At 44.5% G+C, this 21,867-nt stretch overlaps 1 protein-coding gene across 17 annotated transcripts in view; it reads left to right on the plus strand.

The window, feature by feature from the left end:
- Positions 1-69: 69 nt before the first annotated feature.
- LOC121597742 (sodium bicarbonate cotransporter 3) overlaps positions 70-21,867 on the plus strand; it is a 37,385-nt gene continuing 15,587 nt past the window's right edge. For 3 of the 17 annotated variants that reach the window (XM_041923759.1, XM_041923761.1, XM_041923773.1), the window contains exons 1-2: positions 12,070-13,841; positions 21,637-21,731. In XM_041923759.1, the coding sequence (XP_041779693.1) occupies positions 13,804-13,841; positions 21,637-21,731 (133 nt within the window). In that variant the 5' untranslated portion in view covers positions 12,070-13,803. Of the gene's footprint in view, positions 1,567-12,069; positions 13,842-18,155; positions 18,932-21,205; positions 21,561-21,636; positions 21,732-21,867 lie in introns of those variants that run through there. The other 14 variants (XR_006005463.1, XM_041923768.1, XM_041923769.1 and 11 more) reach the window with 10 other exon arrangements.

A 21,867-nucleotide genomic window follows, 5' to 3' on the forward strand; every position in this document is an offset into this window, starting at 1 on the left:
CCGCTCGACTCAGCCCTAGACGACACAGTCGTTATGGGCTGTAGGACGTTTCGGACAACCGTTTTAGTAGCCATTGGTAATACAGTGGGTAACAAGCGACGGCGCGGCAGCCAAACAAACCTGTAACGCGCGTAGAGTGAAGGTAACTCCCTCGAAACACGCGTACCGCTTCGCTAACATCGTAATCTCCGAAGAGAAACACTCCGAAAGAGAGAGAGAGAGAGCGAGAGAAGTTTTCTTCTCTTCAGTGTCCGCTTTCCAGTAGTAAGGTTGAGGTTCTACGGTGCCGTTTTTCGCGAGGACTGATTATTGTGTTTTCGTTCGCTCGCTGGCATCGAACGCGTTCTTGCGCGATTTTTCCGTTCGCTCGCCGTGTCGCCCCAGGATTTAGAAATTGTGCTAGCTGTGGAATAAGTGTGTGCGTGTGTGTATTTCTGCTAGTGTTTATAAGTCAGATTTGCTTGCTGCTGTTATTGTTTTGTGTAGCATTGGAAAACCGTTCCATCCAGGTACGGTGTGCCATCAAGGGGAGTGGGTGGGGAAAAAACAGGAACGGCTCCTTGCAAAGTGGAATCAAGTTTCGATCGAGAATCTGCACCGAAACCTGCTGCAGTGTGCAATCATTGAAGAGCAAAGTGGTGTACTGCCAGCAAACCTTCAGCGAATTGATCAAAGGAAACAAGCATCGCAGCAACCAACGCTTCGCAAACTCAATTTGACATGGGAATGGCAATATAGCGGGCAAAAGATGTAACGTTAGTGGCACTTGCACATGTGGAAAGAAAGTGAAGACTCAGTGGATGCCTGTCGAAGCGATTTCTTTACCTTATGCTGATTCTTTTTGAGTTTTTGCTGCCTTCTTCTCCAAAGGATTTAGTACTTGAGCGAACGAGCCTTCGTGCGCACTAGTTCCAGTGAACTTGTTAGCAGCCACTCGGTTTTGCGCGCTGTGTCTCCGTATTGCTTTGTGCTTTTTCCCCCACTCGAACACTCGGTGCAACCTTATGCTCTAGGTACCCATAGATACAGTGGTTGTTTCTGCTTCAGAGCACAGCTTGCTTCCTTTTCCGTACTTGGTGTGAACGTGATTAATGATACAAATGTGTGACGAGCTTGAAACGTGTCAATGCTGATGGTGGGTGTATCTGCTCTAGTGCTTTAGTGTCCGCTGTAAGGTGAAGCGGTTTAGCGCTATCGACCAGTGGAGATATAGATACATATTTACTACCCGCAAAGGCTCCCGTGGTGGCTTAGCCGAGGTGGCTTTAATTAAATTAACGCAAAGCAAGTTGCCGTGTGCCGAAAAGCTGACAGCGAACCCAGCACCAAACCATCAAAGTGTGTGGCACGCCAAATTGACACCTGGAAGCGAGTAGGCGCCCCAGGCTTTACCGTTTTGGGTGAAAAATCATTTCACCGAGCGAACGATATAACGCAGACAGGAAGGCGAGAAGTTTTTTTTCCGTTGACCAGCGGCGAAGGAGGAGGCTTCCCGGAAGACATCCCGCCCGGTCGCTACAGATCTACCATTTCCCGTTCGTGCAACGCTTCGCAGCCAGAGTGAAGGTAAATGTGGAATAGGCGAAAAAGTTCACTTTCCGATTTGTTGCTTCTTTTCTTTTTTCCCTTTTATTTAATGACCAAAAATAGCCACACGGTTCTGACTTTGGTTCGGTGGCCAAAGTGGGAAAAGGTCCATCGATAAAATATTTTGCTAATTCACAGTATCCGCTAAAAGGGATCGAAGCAGGAGGATTCGTTTTCCGTTATGACGCACTGCCAGGAAGGATGCTTTCAGCGCAACACACACACACAAAATCCAATACAATAAGTCACTCGATATTTAACCACTTGAAGCAATGTCCCTAAATAAAAAAGGGACAATGGAAAATGGAGGCAAAAATATTTGCCGTCCATCAACAGTGGAAATAGAAGCTTCCATCTTGCACATCCACTGCGGGTATTTTCCGATGGCGCATTCACCAGTTTCTCTCCATCCCGATTCACTTCTCCACTGCTCAGCGTAGGTGGAGAGAGCTGGCTTCTGTCCCGGTTGATGGCCGATGAGTGGTTTTAATACGAAGATCCGCACCGAGTTTGCTGAGCCATGTAGCTCTTGTTGCTTGTTTTAATCCTCAACATCAACAGTAGTTGAAAACTCGCCCATGTTCTTCTGTGTACTGTACCTAACTACGGGCTTCAATTTAAAGGGAGCTTTTTTCCCTGGCACACACCATAGAAAAAAATGGTTCTATTAAAGTGTTTGTAAAAGAATAAAATTAATTTACCGTAAGGCTTTCTCTGTTGTTTACGCTGGTCAACGTGTGCACGCTGTGCTTTATATTGTACAAACTGCAACAGCAAACCCTTGTCTTGTCGCTAAAGGGCACACGGAGGCAGCAGGTACGATGATGTGCAAACAATTGCACCACCCGGACAGCTTTCGCTCGCGGTTAGACCCTCACGCAGTGGTACCGCGGCATCATTTGCATGGGCATAAAACCGGAATTTAGACCCCCCGCAGGTACGGGTGTAATAATGCAAGGTGCATGTGCAGGTTCACGAGTTTGCTGCACCACTAACCCGATGTAATGAATGGCTTAATAACTCCGTTCCGTGAATAGGTGGTTGTGTGGTTGGATTGAATTGTTGTGGCGCGTGTAAAGTGGAGCAGAATCCATCCCGGACTGGAATGCACCCGTATGTATAGAACGTTCCCACGTGATTTGATTTGCGCGTGTATTTTTTATGCATACCCTTTTTATGCATGTCACTGTTTCTAGAGCTCTCCGGAGGAAGCTTTTAGCTATGGGGCAGTGGATGTGTGTCTATTTACTATTTTCAATCTGTCGTAAGTTATTGTTTGCCCTCTCTCGGCCACAGACATAAACAACAACGCCATTTCAAAAATAACGCATTACGAATAGTGTCACTCTACGACCATCGAATCGCAGTCACTATTGGAGCGACAGCTCAAATATGGACAGTAATAGGGTGCCCGTTTAATCTGGCAAATGTCATACCGAGTGGAGTGAAAGAAGAGGGGACCTTCAAACCCGACGTCAACTAACGTCACACCACGTACCGCCGATGATTATACAGCGATTGAAGAAGGTAGAGGAAGTTTGGATTGATTCGGTATGATGATGCATCAAATCTGTGCCAACGGCGGATACAACTTTGGTGATTGATGTTGAGATTTTATCTGCTTATGATTGAAACTGTGATGGCATGATCCCATTGCTTCTACTGATTGATTCTAAAGCGCATGGCACACAGCGAATGAAGGTCGATGCAGCTTCCTCTACCGAGGACATCTCGTCTCATAACGTAAATGTCTCGCCATACATTTAGCAGCACGTCGTGTGCTGATAAGGGCTTAGGGTAATGGGAGAAGTTGGACAGAGAGTGGGAACCATTCGACGCTTGCCGTAAGCGTACCTTCTCGGGTTATGCTAATCGATGGCACCATAAAATGTATCAACTATTCCGAGTCACCGAAGTTCTCTTATTGCAGCCTGAGGTGCGTGCAACCAAGCACAACACCAAACATCTTGTTAGATTGCCGTATTGCCAGCTATGCACAAGTTTAAGCTTTTACTCATAGTTGATATTGTACGACAGCCAACAAAAAGTCGGATATGGAAATGATGGCAATCAGCTGCAGCAAGTGGCGCTTTGCAAGGCAGATGAAAATGTATTACAGTGCGCCTCCATTGTCCGATGTAAATTGTCTGTGTCTAACTTGCGTTTTCTTCCATTTAACAGGCTTCAATCCATGATAATCGCGAAAGACAATAGGACGGATATTTTTAGTTAAGAATGTCTTCCTCTCCTATCATTTCCAGTTTCACGTTTTTGCTTTATTCTAATAGCTTTCGGACGTAGAGATTATTCAGGTTATTTACAGAACAACAATTATTGTGCTTTTGAAAGGAAGAAAACGCTGATTATTAAGTAGTGTTGGCACATACCCTTGGGATTATTATCGATTTGGGCTTCGTTTGTATAAACATCATTCGTTGCGAATTGTTTCTAGACGGTAAACTACATATTCTTTCTTAGAGAAGGATGTAACTGTCAGATATCAGTGTGATGGCTTGTCGAACAAATCCGTTTGCTGGATATCTCATAAGCACAGGAATCACCATCCACGCATTATATATCTTGTGTCAATCCATAATACAATAAAGACTCAACGATGTCGGGCATTGTAATAAAATCGCTGCAAAAGTAATATTGCGTCTGAATCGACTGGAACAAATTCCAATGTCATATTCCCGATTTACTAGCTTTAATATTGATTGAGCTTTAATATCCTCCAATGATACTGCCATTCATACCGAAAAATCTCAGTGCAAAGTCACAGCATAGAAGAGCGTGAATAGGACACAAAGAAAAAGATCTTACCCCGTACAACCGATAGCTACTTCTGCACCTTTTCGCTGCGATGCACTCGTCCTTCTTAGAGATATCGTCCGTCACTCACCGTCCCATCTTGACAACAGCGCCTGGAGTGTCTTAACGAGCTAATATTTGCACACAGAAACAGCACAACACAAAGAAAAGCAAGATGCTGCACACAGCCGCACCGCACCCCAAAAGATGAAAGATGCTCCCCGGTTCTCGACCCTAGTCCACAACAGATTCCAACCACTCGACGACATAGGGAGGTCAAGCAAATCTATTTTCGGTTTTGCTTTCCCTTTGCCTAACCTTTCCGTCACCGGAGGACGTGTACCAGCTCCGGCGTATAGTATAATATAGTTCTCTTCATCAGCATCAACATCATCAACTTCCCACTTTCGCAGCTCCGCACTGTTTGACTAACCGTTTGACCATCTTCCGTCCATAGACACACACCGACGAACAGCGAAGACGACGTCCTTCGTGCGACAAACAATCGGCACACGACCCCAACGCGCTGCGGAGTTATGCTGGAACCCGAACGCATAACTCTAGCCCGGTCCCCATGGCCCATGTCTATGTTATTCTTTTGCTCATGCTCTAGCACAAACATACGTCTTGTATCTCCTTCCGCCCACCACGCACCTTTCACCCAGCAGTACAGCTGCCTTTCGAGAGAAATCTTTAATACAATTTTTCATTCCATTTCCTCGAGCTGTCGTCCAAACTATTGCTTTTTCTTCGTTCTTTTTTCCAACCATTGGATGTTTGGTGAAGCATCATGATGATTATTCATTCGGGCCGATGGTGTCAGCATAGGAAAGGTGCTGTATGTATGTTTGCGTGACCATCGTTGTGACCTTCTTGTCACATGAGGACCGGAGAGTTTCTGTTGGTTCACGACACTGGTTGACAGATAAGAAGGCATCCGTGGTATCATAAATAAATTCATGCTCTCGGTTAACATTAATCGGGTTGCATTGGGTCCGCAAACACTTGGTCACTTGATGTTGGGTGCAATGCTGGCCCGGGGTTCAACAGTTGATTAAGTTGTATTTGCTTTGCGCATTTGCTCATGATAACAAACGATGCAGCAATATGCACGACCATATATTGTCTCATCAAACTGAACTAGATTACACGATACGATGACCTTAAATCAGGCTGTGCAAAGCTGTACGTGCACCATCAAGTGTACAGCTTTTGTATGTGTGTTGTCCCTCTATTATAAACCATTCAATATCGGCTGCATTATGAGACACACTTAACACTCAGCAATGTTGATGGGGTGGAAATGGTGTCACTGATTACTTATTTTTTATGGTACTTCGCGTATTTTTCATCTCGCTATACACCTTTCGCTTTAGCAACGGGTCACTGCATACTACGCAGGATTGCGTTTAATTGAAGGGTTATTAAAAAAATCCCTCTCCCACCATGGCTTTAACCACAGCGTGTGTAATCCACCATCAAGCAACGGCAACAACAACACCGTAGCATAAGCTTCAGTATGATTTAAAACGATAGCTGAGCGGTGTGACACGTTCCTTTGCCTTACCTTGATGGCTTTGCGAGCAGATTTCACGTGACTGACTGGTGGGAAAAAATGGTAGCCGAACGGAACGGTAACGCTGTGCTGATAAAACATTCAGCAGATCGATCGAGTGGTCAATTTAGCGGTCCGATAGGCTATTTTAAGCTTGCTTTATGCTCACTGCAGTGAGCCATAAGTCAGTACAGCTAAACACGTTCAATTTGACATAGATAGTGATTGGACTACTAGAATATCTATCTTTGCTTATCTGCTACAATTAATTGAATTATTCTTTTTATCAAATTTACTCTATTAACTACCGGCGACATTGTTTCTCCAAAGCATCGTAAAGTTGGGAAGGCCACGGTTTGATATTCACAACCAGATAACGTGATAAAGTGACGGCCCAGGCATACACAGCGAAATTCTATTGAAAAATAGCTCCAATTATAGCACACGCCTCGAGCCATTAAAGTGTCTAGCGGCACAGATCGTTTCCAGTTCGTCTAATCATATCTTGCCCGTAAGGTTTGCATTAAAATGAACTCCAATTAGATCACACCTCCAGACGCGCTCACGGAGCGGTCACCTTCACCAGCGGCAAACTTTTGCCTAACCTCGCGGCATACAGAATCTATGCGCGGCCGGCGAATGTCTACCTACTCCCGTAAGATTTGCCCTTTCGCATATATTTGGTGACCCACGCACAGCGGTACACATACTCGCGCACTCGCGAATACAGGCTCGTGGGGCCAATTTTGCTGAATGAAAGTTTAATTAACTCGGCCCGTCTATGAGAAGCTGCTGGAGTGAACGGAAAGATTGCCCTAGATTAGAGCACAACCCGAGACGTGTTGACCTGTCTGGTACCGAGGGGGATACGCAAGATTTGCGTACGTAGGGCTATGCAAATTGCGGTGACTCTATCATATGTGACCAGCAGGACACATGCACACACTCCGCTTACCGTACTAGAAATAGAACTGTGGATTTGAATATGAAGAGCAATCGTGTATGCCTTCTTGAATGGGCGCGTTTGGTTCGTCTTGAACGGTACATCTCACATCTATGCACGGTTCGGTACCCATAAGTCCCCCGTTAAGCCCGTGGTGCTTCAGAACGATATCTTTTGTTCGAAGAGTTACATCTTACACCGTATAGTCACGGCCACGGTAAGCTTCTTTTCCGTGATGACACTGCAACGAAACAGGGACACACATCACGGTGCCGTGGTATGATTGAGCGTGATGCACCTAACCGTACATGGCGCAATACAGTCCTTGAAGCGATTGAATAGATGCGCTTTTCAAGGATAAAGGCCACAAGTCATTCGTGTTCAAGAGGGATAAGGGTAAACCAGTTCGGTGCATCGCTTGTCACTTGTGCCATAAAGTTTTGTTTGTGAGGGTATGCTGAAATGAACAAAGTGGTCGTATTATTGGGATTATGAGCGATATAATTCTTCGTGCATACATCATGTAATAAATATTCATATTTATTTCATTCTACTCATTGTTAAAACAATAGTAATTCTAGTGATACCTATCTTCACTGTCCTTTTTCTACACTTGACACTTAATCTGTGACAATTTTGTATTTTCGATCCTTTATGACATGACGCTCAATGTTAGTAACTATTTTTTTAATGTCATAATTGAGGGACACTTTTCTTAAAACAATTACATTATTACAGCACACTTTTTCGGTCACTCAAGCCACTAGTCCACTTGACTTTATATACCAGAGAAAGTGTGCCGATGTCTTGCGATTAAACCACGCCCAATCGTTAAATTTTGGTACAGAGAATCGTTAATCGAGTGTGAAAACTGTCGAAGCTAAAGTGACGAAATCATCAATTGAAAAGGAAAAATAACATGGATGTTTTAGAGATTCCTGTTAATCTTTGCACCTCTAAAAAAAAAACAAAGATGCATTTAGTCGAGAAAGTTCACTTTTCGTAAGCTTTGCTGCTTGTTTTACTAAACTACAAGTAAATGGTTAAATATGTCATCTTACAATTCTCAATTCTGTTAGATCCTTTGTTTCTCTTTCCCGTAACTTTATACACCCATCTCCCATATCCTTAGTACATGGCACAGCTAATTTGCGTAAATGGTTTAGTTAAGGCTGCGCTCTGGCACCAATCGAACACGATATCCGACTCGAACAAACCCATGTAATCATATGGAGGTGCACTGTCAGACACAAACAAACAAACAAGACAAACATGTCAAATCCCATACATTTTTCATGTTCGATGTCGTGTTCGATTGGTGCTAGAGCACCGGGTAAGTTAGGACTAAAAGTATTATTTAGCCTAACGAAATGAGATGTGATCATAAAACAACGAACTAAATAATTGTGCTTCCTTTTCTTGTATCAAAGTCTTTAAAAAATAAAAATTTTGCATGGTAAATCGCATGCGTAAGTGTTGACAGTGCAAAGGGAACATTAGACCAGCAACTAGATGTACTTGGCAGGTGCAAGTTTTATAAGGTACCTGAGCGATATTAAGCTGTGACAACAATAATTATGTTTTTGTTCTAATGTTGGCTACATGAAAAGAACATGCCGTCTACTGTGTGTAATCTTGGTATGTTGAAATTGCTAGCAAAACGTAGCAAATAACATTAATTTCTCTGTAACAATGATACATCGTTTCATTGCATAATGTTTTTCATTTATGATTTGCAATTGATTTGCGAAGCAAGGTTTTTATCATTGCTTTTCACACACAGTACGGATGATGAATTGCACGAAAAGTACACTTTTACTAGCGCATTCGCTTCGTATTAGCTAACCAGTGGCTGCATATGATGGGCAGGTTTATTGATTTTATTTGCATTTGACGGGTTTCATACTGCTATACAGTGCGCTCATTAGATCGATTGCTTCTGACGTTTTAGTCTACGCACACAGTGGCTCTCTTTTCATGTGACAACTAACAAGTAATAACCGATCACCATGAAAAAAACCTCCATCCCAATAAGATGGAATTTTGATAAGAATTATATTTATAGCATTCTCCCAAATAATGCGGTACGTCACCCACTACTTTATTTACACAAAAATCTCCGCCAAAGAATACTGTTTACCGATTGAAATCGCTCATCAACTCAAAATGTGTATGTGTGTGTTAGGTTTTTTTTCGTTAATCAATCTCAAAATGTGATGATGCTGATGACGATGATGGTAGTGGTAAAGTATACGCCAAACCACCCACACCAATATTTCCTTCGATGAGTGTTATTTGCTTTGTTTATAATAAACTTCTCTCCAACTGTTTCATTCCCATCTCGCTCATCGGGTAAGTAATGGGGAAAAATGGGAATTTTTTTAAAGAACATCCACCCTCCCGCGTGTCTTCTCGCAGGCACCTGAAATTAATTACACCAAACACAACGAGATTCGATACCAGCGTCAGTCACATACTATCAATTTTCCTTAGTAAAGCTCTACTGTGTTATGCCTTCATATTCAGCTCACGTGGAAAAGCCCGCTAGAGCCGCGATGAACACTTGTTCCCAACAGCACAATCTGAAGGTGTATGATTTGCTTATTAGCTCTGGCGCTTACGGGCACGAGTTTAACGGAGGAAGAGGATGTTTAATTATTCGATTAAACCCTAAGCGTGAATGAAGTAAAACCTCCCGGGGAACCCGTAATAATGTCATTGTTGTTTGGCATCACAATGCAAGGTAAAAGGGCGCTACATAGGGGCACATTTTCCAGCGTGGGATATTGCAGATTCCATACGAAACCTCTGCTTCTATCGCGTTAAACACTTTGATAAGGCTTCTCGAAGTTGGTTATGGTATAATTTAATGAATAACTTTTTTACATTACCTAACTTCAACCATTGAGTAAAATTTTTCACTGGCACAGCGTTTTTAGATGATAGAAAAGGGATCGATAATTGTATCCATACTTTTCATCCGGCTGTTAATTATGGTAATATCGGCAAGTATGAATAATAGATCTGATAGACATTTTAATTGCTTCCTGCTTTCAGTAAAACACGTGTACCGTTTCCAAGTGACTTCCCCACTACTAGGATGCCACTTTTTTATTGATTTTACCAAACCTCGTCGACATTATCCTAAATGGGCAATAATTTCCCTGTAACTATCGGCTCATTCATCCGTCTAATTTTCGTTTTCCGCAGTAAACAGTCTGAGCGAGCGATGCGGCATAGCCCGAAAGTCTAAAAGATGAAAAACTATTTCCACTCTTTTTCGTACACACACCATACCCGTACCATTTTTTGTTGTTAACCAGCCAACGTTGCTTCCGTGTCACCCTGTACTTTCTTCGGCTTCGGCCATATGATTCGTTGCGCGGTAACACTCACACAGCTATACTAACTACACCACTATCTATCGCACCCACAATCGCAACGGAACAGCGGAAGGGTGCGTATGTAGAGCTGTAGCTAGGTGGTGTTAGTAGCTTCACCCCCTTTTTCGCTGTAGGGGCGCTCTCAATACTGCTGATGGAATGAAAATTGTAGCATAAATGCTGCGATGCTAAGGATTGGGCACGTAGCAACAGTGAGTGATGAATTTAGCTTTCATTGCACGAAAATTTTTTGTTTATGTTTAAGACATTTTTGGAAAAAAATATATTTCAGCTTAAAAGCTCTCAGCTGATAAATTAGGTAACTATTAAATATTTTGCAAACAAAAAATTAACTAAAAATTCATTAACTTATTCATTAAAAATTAATTAACAATTCACAACACAGTTACTCTTAATGAATTATTGTAAATCGAAAATATAGATCTGAAGTTTGCAAACATTTAGGAGAAGTAAGGTAATTGTTAGATAAAATCATTTAATTTCCTAACAAAAAGTTGAACAGGCAGTAAATCAGCCCATCGCTATAATTTATGGCTTTTATGGCGCTTTACTTTATTACATTGTCAACCATAATTATATAAATAGTCGCGTTTTTGTCCATATAAATAGTTGGATAGATCAAATTACGATGTTTAAAGTAAACGAAGTGGATGACGATTGTTACGGATTGAAAAAAATACTAGATAAATTTACTAAAACGTTTAAGTTAAACCTGTGTATATATCGTTATTCTGTGGTTGAGATTTTGATCTTGATTTATTAGCTATTCTCTGTTTTTCTGCTGTTTGCAAGGTATATAATGCGTTTCACATAGTTTTTGCTTATCTGCATAAGCGCTCTTTAAAGATTATATTTCTGGTTATTTGAGTTCATGAAACGTTGGTGTTATATGATTTTTTTCTTTACTATTAGTGTAAAAAAATATCCATACTTGATCTTATTTATAATGTATATATCATTCTTTTCGTAAATGAATCTAAAAATTAATTTAATGATATTGTTTTATTGTTATTTTAGGATTTTTTTTTCGTTGCAATCATCATTGCTATTAGATTTGTTAATGGCAAATTTATAACATCTTAGCACAGAGTATTATGTAAATATTTTACAGATTAGATATTGCTGACTACCATTGAGAGACTATCACAAAATTCCAGTCTACTCCAAACCTAGTTAAAATAGTGTTGCTTTATTTTAATAGCTTAATGCATTTCTTAGCCCAGAAATCTGAATATAATTAGCTTGTAATCATTAACATAATAAACAATACTTTTGTAATACAATTTATTATCATGCATATTGAACGCAATAACCATTTTTATGAATAAAATTTACTATATCTGCATAAATTAACAATGTGCAATTCTTCACGCATGACAAAAACCGTCGCTTACTGTGGTACCAACACAAACGCACAGTTGTTACCACCATGTTGGCCATGCGCCGGCACTGTTCCAGTGCTAGCTAGCTACCGCTGTCGCTCTGGTACACATCAACAAACCAGCCACCCTAATCTCCCAATGTCCTCCGACTTCCCTTTCGGCGCAGACGCCGATATCGGCCCGTCTCGTCATCGGGTTGCCCCCTGGTTCGTATGACGCTCCCGATTGCACTACTACTGCCGGCAACAACAAACGTCCCGCGCGGCTGTGCTGTCCGGATCGAGCTGGTACGGTAAGCGGTGGGTAGGCAGGCGCAGCGAAACCACGCCAGACAGCAGTAGCAGCAGCATAAAGAAACGCAAAGCGAGCGGCAGTTCGGATACACATCGACGCACATGGCATCGGGACCGCAGTCGAGAGTAACGTTTCGTACGTACGAGGCGGTTTTCGTTGAGCAGTACCGTGCGCGACATTCGGAATGCGCGTTGGCCGTCTGCGCGACCCGTTGGCTCGCGAAACGTAGGGCAGAAGTTACACATCTTTTACAAGCAGTGGAATAAGCTAACATACAAAATCGCGTGAAAATTTCGTCCAATTTTCAATTCCGGGCTGGGAAAACTTAGCCGTGTGAAAGCGTACCCAGTGCAACACGAAACTGGGCGAGCTAGTTCTTAAACCATACGCCCCTCAGACGAAGCTTGTTCCGTCTCGCGTGTAGAGCGCAGTGATAGTTTGTGTGTGACCCATTGCACGAATTTTCTTTTACCTGGTGGTGGAAAATTTGTTTCAGGATCGTCTGCAAAAGTCCAGCACACAATGTGGGCACGTTCGCTGCGAATCATACAGTTGTGGCGGTGACGGCGGAACTTTGTCCATTAAAACTCGTCTACCTTCGCCAATCCCGGTCTCTGTCTGTGCCGGATTTTCTTTGTGTGTTTATCTGTGTATGTATGTGTGCGTTAATATTGAGGAAAATTCCCTCAGGATAAGGCAAAGAGTACCTCGAAACGTTCTGCAGTAAAAAGCAGCATTCTTTTTGTACCACATCCGTTTAGTGCATCAAACGTGTTCTTCCACAATTTGCTTTCGTCGCGGCTTTGATGTCTTCCATTTTGCAAGACCATTTCCATTCACCATCTTCGCGGTGAAAGAAAATACATTTCAATTTTATGCGTCCATCGGGCAAGGCTCAGCAATTCATGGTTCTGCCGTTTCTTTTTGTGCCCGCCCGCCCAGTGACGGTGTTTTAGTGAAAGTGTTTTTTAATGCGTGATAAAAGTGCAAAAAGCCAATTTACATCGTAAGTGAGTTTTTCAAAGTCCAAGCCGGAAAGCAAAAATTTTGTCTAACAACTTCAAGTCAGGCTTCAAGTCCGGATTCCAAGTGGAGTATGCTTTTATGCACCCGTTACTACCAATGCCCAACGGCGGGGCGCGTTAACGTCCGAAGGTCAGCAACAGCAGGAAGACAAAGTTGCTCCCAGTAATGATAGTGATAAGCTAATTGTGCTAGTGTTCGAGTGCGCTTGAAGCAAGAAAACTACACACACACACACACTTGCACACACTTCCACACACACGCAGTCTCAGCTAAGAAGCCAAAATCAGCGCAAGTGTCCTTGCAAGGCATCCTTCAATTATAATCAAGTCAAATGGATACAAATCGCTAGCATCTAACAGCTCGCTAGCTCGTGCCACGAATTACTGACCTCATGTCCCACCACCTTCCCCTCCCGGGTCTTCTGGGCGCAGTTCATCGATTTTTGTGTGCTGCTGCTCAGCTGCACGGCGGCTCCCAACTGGTACAAATCCCATGGACAGTGTGTATGTGTGTGTGTCCGTGTGTGGATAAATGTTTGTTCACTGTGGTCCAAGCAGTGCCCGCTACGCCTCGCCGGTTCCGTTAAGGCATCTGTTAGCGGCTGGTAAAAGCTGGACCGAGCTTTATAAACTTGCATAAAAATTCCACTTCGGATCGAAGCTACCGGAAAGGTAGCGGTAGGAAGTGTACCGGTCAAGCACCGTTACGATTGAACGATTTAATTGCCGGGCTCCCATTGCTGGAGCGAGTGGAATTTTGCAGATTTTAAACCACCGCAAAGTAATACAAGATTAACAAAACATGAAGGACACCGCCAACCGGCGCTATCGTTCGCAACGGTAAGTTGACCACGTGAAAAGGAAGCAAGAACAAGCATTAGCTTTCCGAGGGCTAAAAAAAGTCCCATTCATTCCCTACTGACTCATACGGGAGGAAAACTGTTATCAATATTTATGGTGAAGAAATGAAGAGAGAAAAAAACAAACACATACATATTTATTCTGTCCCGCGTTATCTCGCATTACGGTTCAAGTGCAAGGGCTCTCGATTAACCTTTTCTAACCCTGCTAATGTTATTGTTATACGTATATATGAGGTGAGATTTCTTGGAAGGGTTTGCGAAACGGGATAAGCAAAGACACCTTTCTACCCACAAAAAAAGGTCCAGCTAATGTAAAGGGCTGCCACCAGGAACCCTAGTTTTTGGAAGTGTCGTAAGATTGAATCATACTTTCTTATGATTGGGTCGGTATTCGTAGCCTATCATTAATAATTTATCAGGCAACATTCCTTGTACTTTTAAGATCCGTCCTCAAAATTAATCCCAACCGTTGATCTGATCCAACCGTCACATCTTCCATCCAAGGTCATGTTCGCCTTGCCAATTCCACAGCAGCTTCGACAATCTGCGTCCTTGCAAAAACGACTCCGATCAACCACGCAGATGTATGAGTGGTTGACCCTCACCCCAAAAAAGCGGAATCGATCAACCCCAAACCCCACGAAAGCAAACATTTTCTTCCGTGCCAACAAAAATCACGCCACACACACCACTTCCCGCAAGTCGCTGATCATGTTCAAGGGTTTTGGGGCAAGATTCATACGACCCGGTCGCAAAGATAAGAGCACTTTAATAGTGATTGGCTGAGTGAGCGTTGCAGAGAAATAAGCGCAAGGAATCATAGTTGCGTGTCACTAAAAGGAAACACACACACACACAGACTCACACATCAAAGACGAACTGCATCATCGCAGCGAATTAAGGTGACGGTCGGTAATGAGATCAAGATCAGGCGGCGTACGGCAAACACGATCGACCGCACGCAATCTCCCGCCACCGGGAGAAAGGAGATACCGTCTCGCGCCGTTCCGGCAGCACAACACCGAAGAGGAGGGAAAAAATAGCTTGCACCGTGGATGAGCAATCGCTTGTGTTTGTGTTGGCCCTGGTCAGGACGGTCGCAAAGGTCTGATATTACATCCCGTGTCCATGAACGTTGGCGGTACGCTCCCGCATCGTTGCCTCGGCGATGATTTCTTTTATTGCTTCTCTCCGGTTTTCTTTCCATCTCTCCGCTGTCCGTGTAGGGTGCATTTACCCGCGACTGTTGCGAGGGAAAGCTGGCACTGGGGCGACGGCACGATGCACACACGCATTTGCATTTTGCGTGTGCGAAACGATTGATTGCACGTAGGTGCAATTGCAGCGCGGCTAATATTTACATGCGGCAAGAACTGCTAATGAGCTTCAGCAAAGTATGGCACAAGATGCTTTCCATATTAGTACCCATAATCGATGCTAAAAGCATCTCATCAACGCTCAGATATTATGTGGATTTGTGCGTGTGTGTGTGTGTGTGTGTGTGTGTGTGTGTGTGTGTGTGTGTGTGTGTGTGTGTGTGTGTGTGTGTGTGTGTGTGTGTGTGTGTGTGTGTGTGTGTGTGTGTGTGTGTGCGGTATTGGCCAAAAAATCGTTAAAATTTAATTTCTTTCCCAGTCAGACAGTTCGGTGTCACGGAAAGCCAGTACAAAGAGAGCCTTCTCCCCTTCCCCGATTCGCGAGTTGCTTCACACACGACCCGATTAGCGGCGGAGTAATAAAAAAGAACACTTATTATTCTTCACGTACCGTCGCGCCTAATGTTTACCGACCGACACAGCACAAAGCTCACGGGAGCTATTAATTGGGTGCGTTATAAACGGCTGAGAGTGTTGCAAGACCGCTTCAGCTGGGACGAGCAACTCTTCTCTTTATCAATTAAATAAAGAAACCCGTACCAGCGGTATCGATGCACTTGTGGAAGTCGCCGAAGAAAGTCCAGGGGATTCTCTTTTCTAATAACGTGTAAAAATGCACAGCACCTAGCCGTGCTTATCTCTAAGTGTTCGAGCGGATAGCGTGCTTCCGTGCAGTCCGCAAGCACTGTTGAATCAATCGCTACAAAGTCTTCCGAAACGTGCTCGGGAATATTCGAGCACCAGCACTGTGGCTAGGCACCGCTGTGGACTGTTGGCCGTGTGCTTTCCCGTTCACTCGAACCAATCGCCGATCGCCGGGCAAGTTCGAACGGCAATAGGCCGCCGGTGGCGTGATTAGCATTCCGGTCAGACCCCTGCCGGTCGCTGGTTGAGCTTATAAACTAATGACATTAGTCGCTTTTTGCCGTGCGCTAGTAGTGGACGGAAATTGTCGAACGTTCTCTGTATTCGGGCTGTCGGCTTTACTATGCTGACTGACCTGTTGAGGGAATCTCTGCGAACGTTCCACACCCGCGTTGGCTCTGTTCCAACGCGCACAAGTGATTGAGAAGCGCTCTTTTGGGCCATTTCGATGCAGCCGGGAAATTTGCTTCCGTTGCAAATGGAATCTAACACACGCGCGTTAAGCTAACATCTGGAACACATGCACATCGGTTCGAGCTCTTTATTTCTTGCACAGACTGGGGTCAACAGCCCGACCTCACCGAAGAGTCAGTGAACCAATAAAACATCCGCTAGAACCGTCTCTTTCTCTCTGTGTCTCCGTCAGAAACGCATAGTCTAGAAGGCAAAGCAACCAGTCATCAAACACCAACGCCCTTTTGGTTTCCTTGTTGCGGTGCGGTATCGTTGCCATTCCCAACATCAAATAGAATCACGCTGGCGCCCTCTCCGTATGTATGTGTTTGTGCTGTTTCGCCATTCTTTCGTTTCACTTCCGTCCGTTGTTTGAGTTGATATAAAAAAACGAAACCATCCAAGATGCAAATACAGTGACGCGCGTTGACAGCAACAAATTATGCACCGCAGCTTGCCGCAGCGACCATCGTGCCTAGGAATCAGATTCGTGCGCGGAAATGCGAGATAATCGAAGGAAGTGTAAACAATCCATGCCACCACGCGATCCCATATCGTCCGCCCGTCCGGCGTGTTCGAGTGAGAAAGGTTTCTTTCACCCAGCGCCAAGGTTCAAGTGAAACCATTCACATTGTACACCGCGCATCGATTGCGTACCCGATCCATTCCCGACGACAGTGTGTGACTGCATCAACAAGCAAACAAACCGGCCTATGAAAGTAGTTCTTTCATGGGGACTCTTTTTTTCGTTTCATTTCGTTCGTTTGCTCTACCCAATGTTGACCCACTTTCGGGCAGACGTGGAACACTTGGAACTGGGGCAAGGTTTACCGGAAGCGTGCGCAGTATTACTTTTGTGCCTACCCACAGGTCCTGCGAATAGTGGTCATCTTAAACCAGGAGGTATGCGATACTGCTTGAGCGTACATCGGCACGAAATCATACACCGTCTGGTACGAGATACTGCCCATAGACCACAGAAGGTTACGGGCTGACTACCAGAAAATTGGCATTGACTTACATATGTATATGTCACGCGGGTGGAGCACTGGTTCGCATAACTGGTTTTACAACCTGCCACCTTTCTGGCGTCATTTAAATCGTGGACCAAAACAGGCCGTTCGCGGACGACTTCAACATTTTCGATCGCATACCGAATGACGCAAATCGCCTGGTTCCCAATATCGTCCGAAACCGGCAAAATTCATGTAAAATCGCTTCGACAATTTTTGGAAGGAACCTGTTTTTGTTGGAGACATTCAACGTGGGGGAAAGCCCTTCGCAAGCTGGATGAATCTCGATTGAACTGGAGTTTCGAAGATCACTCAACAAAAAGACCTTGTTGTGGAACGGGGGGGATTCTTAATTCGCCAACGATCAGCTCCAATAGCCAGCCTTGTGCACCACCCCACGATCGGCAATGTGTATGGTAATGATCGATCATTAGCGACGTTAGCAAATGATGGCCGTTCCCATAGCGCGGAACAATCGTACAAAGGCCTCTCTGGATCGTTTTTGTGTGGATCGCTACCATTCAAGTACGTGTGCTTTGTGCTTGTGTGTTTGATTTATGCTACCTCTCTTGCTGGTGGGCGCAGAACGGCGTGTAATGTTTACCCGCCATGCAGTTCGACGAACGACCGCACGGAAGAACATTCGAACCGTTCTTGGTTGATCTTTTCTAATCAAATCACCCACCAACCCTACTAATCGTAGCTTGCTCCCTACTACAGCAGCCCCGACGCGATTCCTCCTCTCGCCGCGGAGGCTGATAACTGGCCGCACGCAATGCCGGCCCGATGACACACGTCGACCGTACTTCACGGCTACGCGTGCTACTCGATCTACTCGAGCCTCTCTGGCCCGGGGAAATCTCCGTAGTTTGCCGCTAGACCCCGACCGAGACGGTGGGCGCGCTATCTCGGCGCTGTTGGTGTGTGCGGGTAGCATTTCTTCCGCAGAATATGTGGACTCGGAGAAAACAAGGAAGGAAGTTTTGTGCCACCCCACGGGACAGTGTCGCGTGAGTGCTGTAAAGTGATAAGAGCTACTGAGAGCTGTAAACCGACGGTCTGTTGTGTGTTGTGCAGAACAAAATTCGGGTGCGATCTGAAGACGACGGCATCGACGTCACAATGGTGATGTAAAACGGTGCTTAAGCGATATATAATATCCCCTCGGCTACCATCGAGCCTCCGGTACCCATCTTTCGGTGGTCATCTAGCTCTCTGGCTACGAGCAGTATATTTAAAGCCTCGACCGTACCCGGAGGTGACGACAATAGTCCGCTCTGCTAGCCTGCAGCACTTGGGAGCATCAGCTTGACGAGAACAGGGCTGATGTAGTGATCGTCTCGTGATTGTGCCAGTCGTACCGTGAGTGCAGTTCCGAGTGATCTAGTGAGCTGTATGCCACATTATCTGTGGAGAGGCCAGGCACCTTCTGAGTGATCCAGTGTGGTGTTATAGAGTTACCGAAACAATTCCGATTTTTATGTGCGTGTATACGTGTTTGTGTGTATTTAGTGCCTTGAACATCCTTGCCTGGTAGTAGTTACAATGAAGAAAATCGACACCATGGAGCTGCAGGAAAGGTAGCAAAAACGTACCGATCATTTACTCACATTCAGCACAGAAACAACCACAGCGCTCTAGCATTATTTCGTCTCTGACGTGACGTGAATCACCCAGCCGGATTACGCGCGCGATTACAATGACCCGCCATAAAGAGGCCCGAGTTTCGCCGTAGTGCCGTAGATCATGCTCTTATCAGCCTGGCCTAATCAATCACATTCCTCTATCCCGTGCGGAAACAGCTATTAGTGCACGAGAACAGCAGGGGGGAAATCGAACCCGGCTCGCTTTAATTGGATCTTTGCTCCAATCTGATTGGCAGTTGTTAAAATCGCAGCACAATTCGAATCTTGGCCTGATATTATCAGGCAGAGAGAGCTAACATCCAGTTATTTGGAACCGTTTTTTAATCGCCCTGGTAAAAGCAACCTGAAATTGACAGCGAGTTGTATCCATTGAGATTAATTGCTGAGAACAGTGCTGGGAAGGGTGCGTTAAACGGGAACAGCACTTGGTAGCACACCTGGCGCCAATCCCAGGTCCGTGTGTGTATATCTGTTTATTTGCCCGATTTACAGCACCGCGAACATTACACGTTTGCTCATTGCAGCTGTAAACCTCCTCGTCTCTCTAATCACCCCTCCACCCACTTCACTGCCCGCACAGTGCCTTCGTATCACCCGTTGTCACTGAATTGCTCTGGATAAACATTTGCTAGAAAACAACTTTATTGCTTCGCTGCGCGGTCCCTGCGCCCATCCTAGTAGCTCGCGAGTGACAACTTCTGATCATCGGCTTACGACAATATCCCTCAACAGCAGCACCAGCAGCAACAACACCTTTATCTAATGCATTCGTTCGGATGCATTGCAAGACAGAGAAGTGTCTCGAGCTGGCGACGAACCCCAGCTAGCGACAGATCAAGAGAGATGACAACCGTATATAGTTTGCTGCCGTGGCAAATTGCAAGGAGCAAATCTCCTTTCAAGCTTCAGTGGAGTTTGTGAAAATTATTGCCCATCGTTATGATGTGTGGTGGGTTGCGCATTATCTGGCGAATTGCATCGGTTGTGATAAGCACGGAAGCTCAGGCCGAGGCTATGATTTATACGTTCGCAAATACAGTCGGGCGGGCGGGGGCTTTGGACGATTTTTAATAAACAAGTTCATAAAACGTTTGCGCTGACGTTGGGCCGAGAGGAAACAACAAAGCAGCGGACAAATAAGGGACCGGCAAGTGTGTGCCGGTAACTTTACGGCCGGATGGGAGTGGAAAATAATTTTGCATTATTTAAAATACCTTTCCCACCGGTTTATGCATATGGCGCTGTAATGGAATGTTACTCATTAATACCGTGACAAATTCCGGTTCGATACGATTTTTTGCATTTCGCCTATCAATCGCAACCCTTCAGATCAGTCTCGTTTGCATTTGATTTACGATAGCGGTGTCTACGGTTTGTAGCGCTGTAAACCGACACCTTCGTTGAATGCTTCAAGGTCCAACACACTTCCGATTCGATCGTTTTGCATATTCCCATACGGCACCTTGCTGGCTTGAACGATGATGTTTTCTTGTACGCAAAGGTCAGGGGAAATGATTGTACCAGCCTATGTCGCAGTTCATTGTGGAGGTGTGTTTCTTTCCCACGGTCGAAGAGATGCTATCGGCCGATGCTGTTGTGTCACAAGAATAATCAGTTGAATCTATCTTTGGTTTCAATGTTGACGCTATATCTCGACATTGCTCAGTTCTTGCTCCAAAGTTTATATAAAAAATAATGGATAATAAAAAAGTAAAAAAGCAATGGATAATTGATGCTTATGCTTTCCTTCACTTAAAATACATTTTCTCTACCATCAGCGCTTGATAAAAGCAACCGACTAATGACGACAATTAGAAATGGTACAGTCTTGCCATTGGTGAAGACTATTATTACGTCGCATAAATGTGTTAATAACAGGATGCATGATAGAGGGATGGGGGGCAAAGAAAACACATATGTGTGTAATTATGCCGTTAATGGAATTTCTCTCTTAGCAATCTGATGCTCAGCGTTTAAGACAACTATACCCTTCAGCCGTCTGCTGGATGCTGGATGCATTTGTGTCGTGTGTTTTACACTCTCATTAATTACCTCGAGGAGGATGTTGTCACTTTACCAAGATATGCCGCATCATACCTGCAGCACAATGAGCGGAAGTAACAGTTCTTATCAGATCGCCTTCACCAAAACGATACAACCGATGATGACAGACACTGGACTAGTCGGTTAAAGTTTCTGCGATTTTGTTTTTCTCCTACCAACACTCCCCACCACAATTGTCGCGCTCAATCCAATCCCGAGTGATTTAGAGCTAGTGTGAAAGGTTTGCAAATGGTCGACAAGCAGTGCCCGGACATTACAGCTCGGTAACGGACCGGAACTATACCTTTAGCGGTGAATAGCGTTTGCCACTGGTTAGTAGCTGGACTGGTGGATGGCAACAGTTTTTCAGCGAGCTGCCTAACGAACCGTCACCAGTTCGTTTTGTTCTGTTGACCTTCCCGTGGCCACACCAGTGATGTGCAGTAATTGAACTGAAATACTGTTTTAATGTTTCCGCTGTGTGATTAATACGTGTGATTTCAGACTGATTTGTTCACCGGTGCGATACAATATTGCCCTGCAACAACAAGTGTTTTAATGAGTTTTTCTTCTTTTTTGTGGCTCATTTTTTGCAGACCCTGGATGATGGATCACGGCGTAGTGGACGAGGAAGCTCCGATAGATCCGAGGCTCAAAAATCGGACATTTACCGCCGATCAGGACTTTGAAGGTACGTGCATCAAACTCATCCGTAATCAAAATCAAAATTACCACGCGCTAATACTCCATTTCGAAATAGGTGACGTGAGGCGCTTTTTACTATCAAATTAACAACAAACTGTAATCAAAACATCAGAAGCCTCATG

The sequence above is a fragment of the Anopheles merus genome, chromosome 3R (genome assembly GCF_017562075.2).
Source record: "Anopheles merus strain MAF chromosome 3R, AmerM5.1, whole genome shotgun sequence".
Lineage (NCBI taxonomy): Eukaryota > Metazoa > Arthropoda > Insecta > Diptera > Culicidae > Anopheles > Anopheles merus.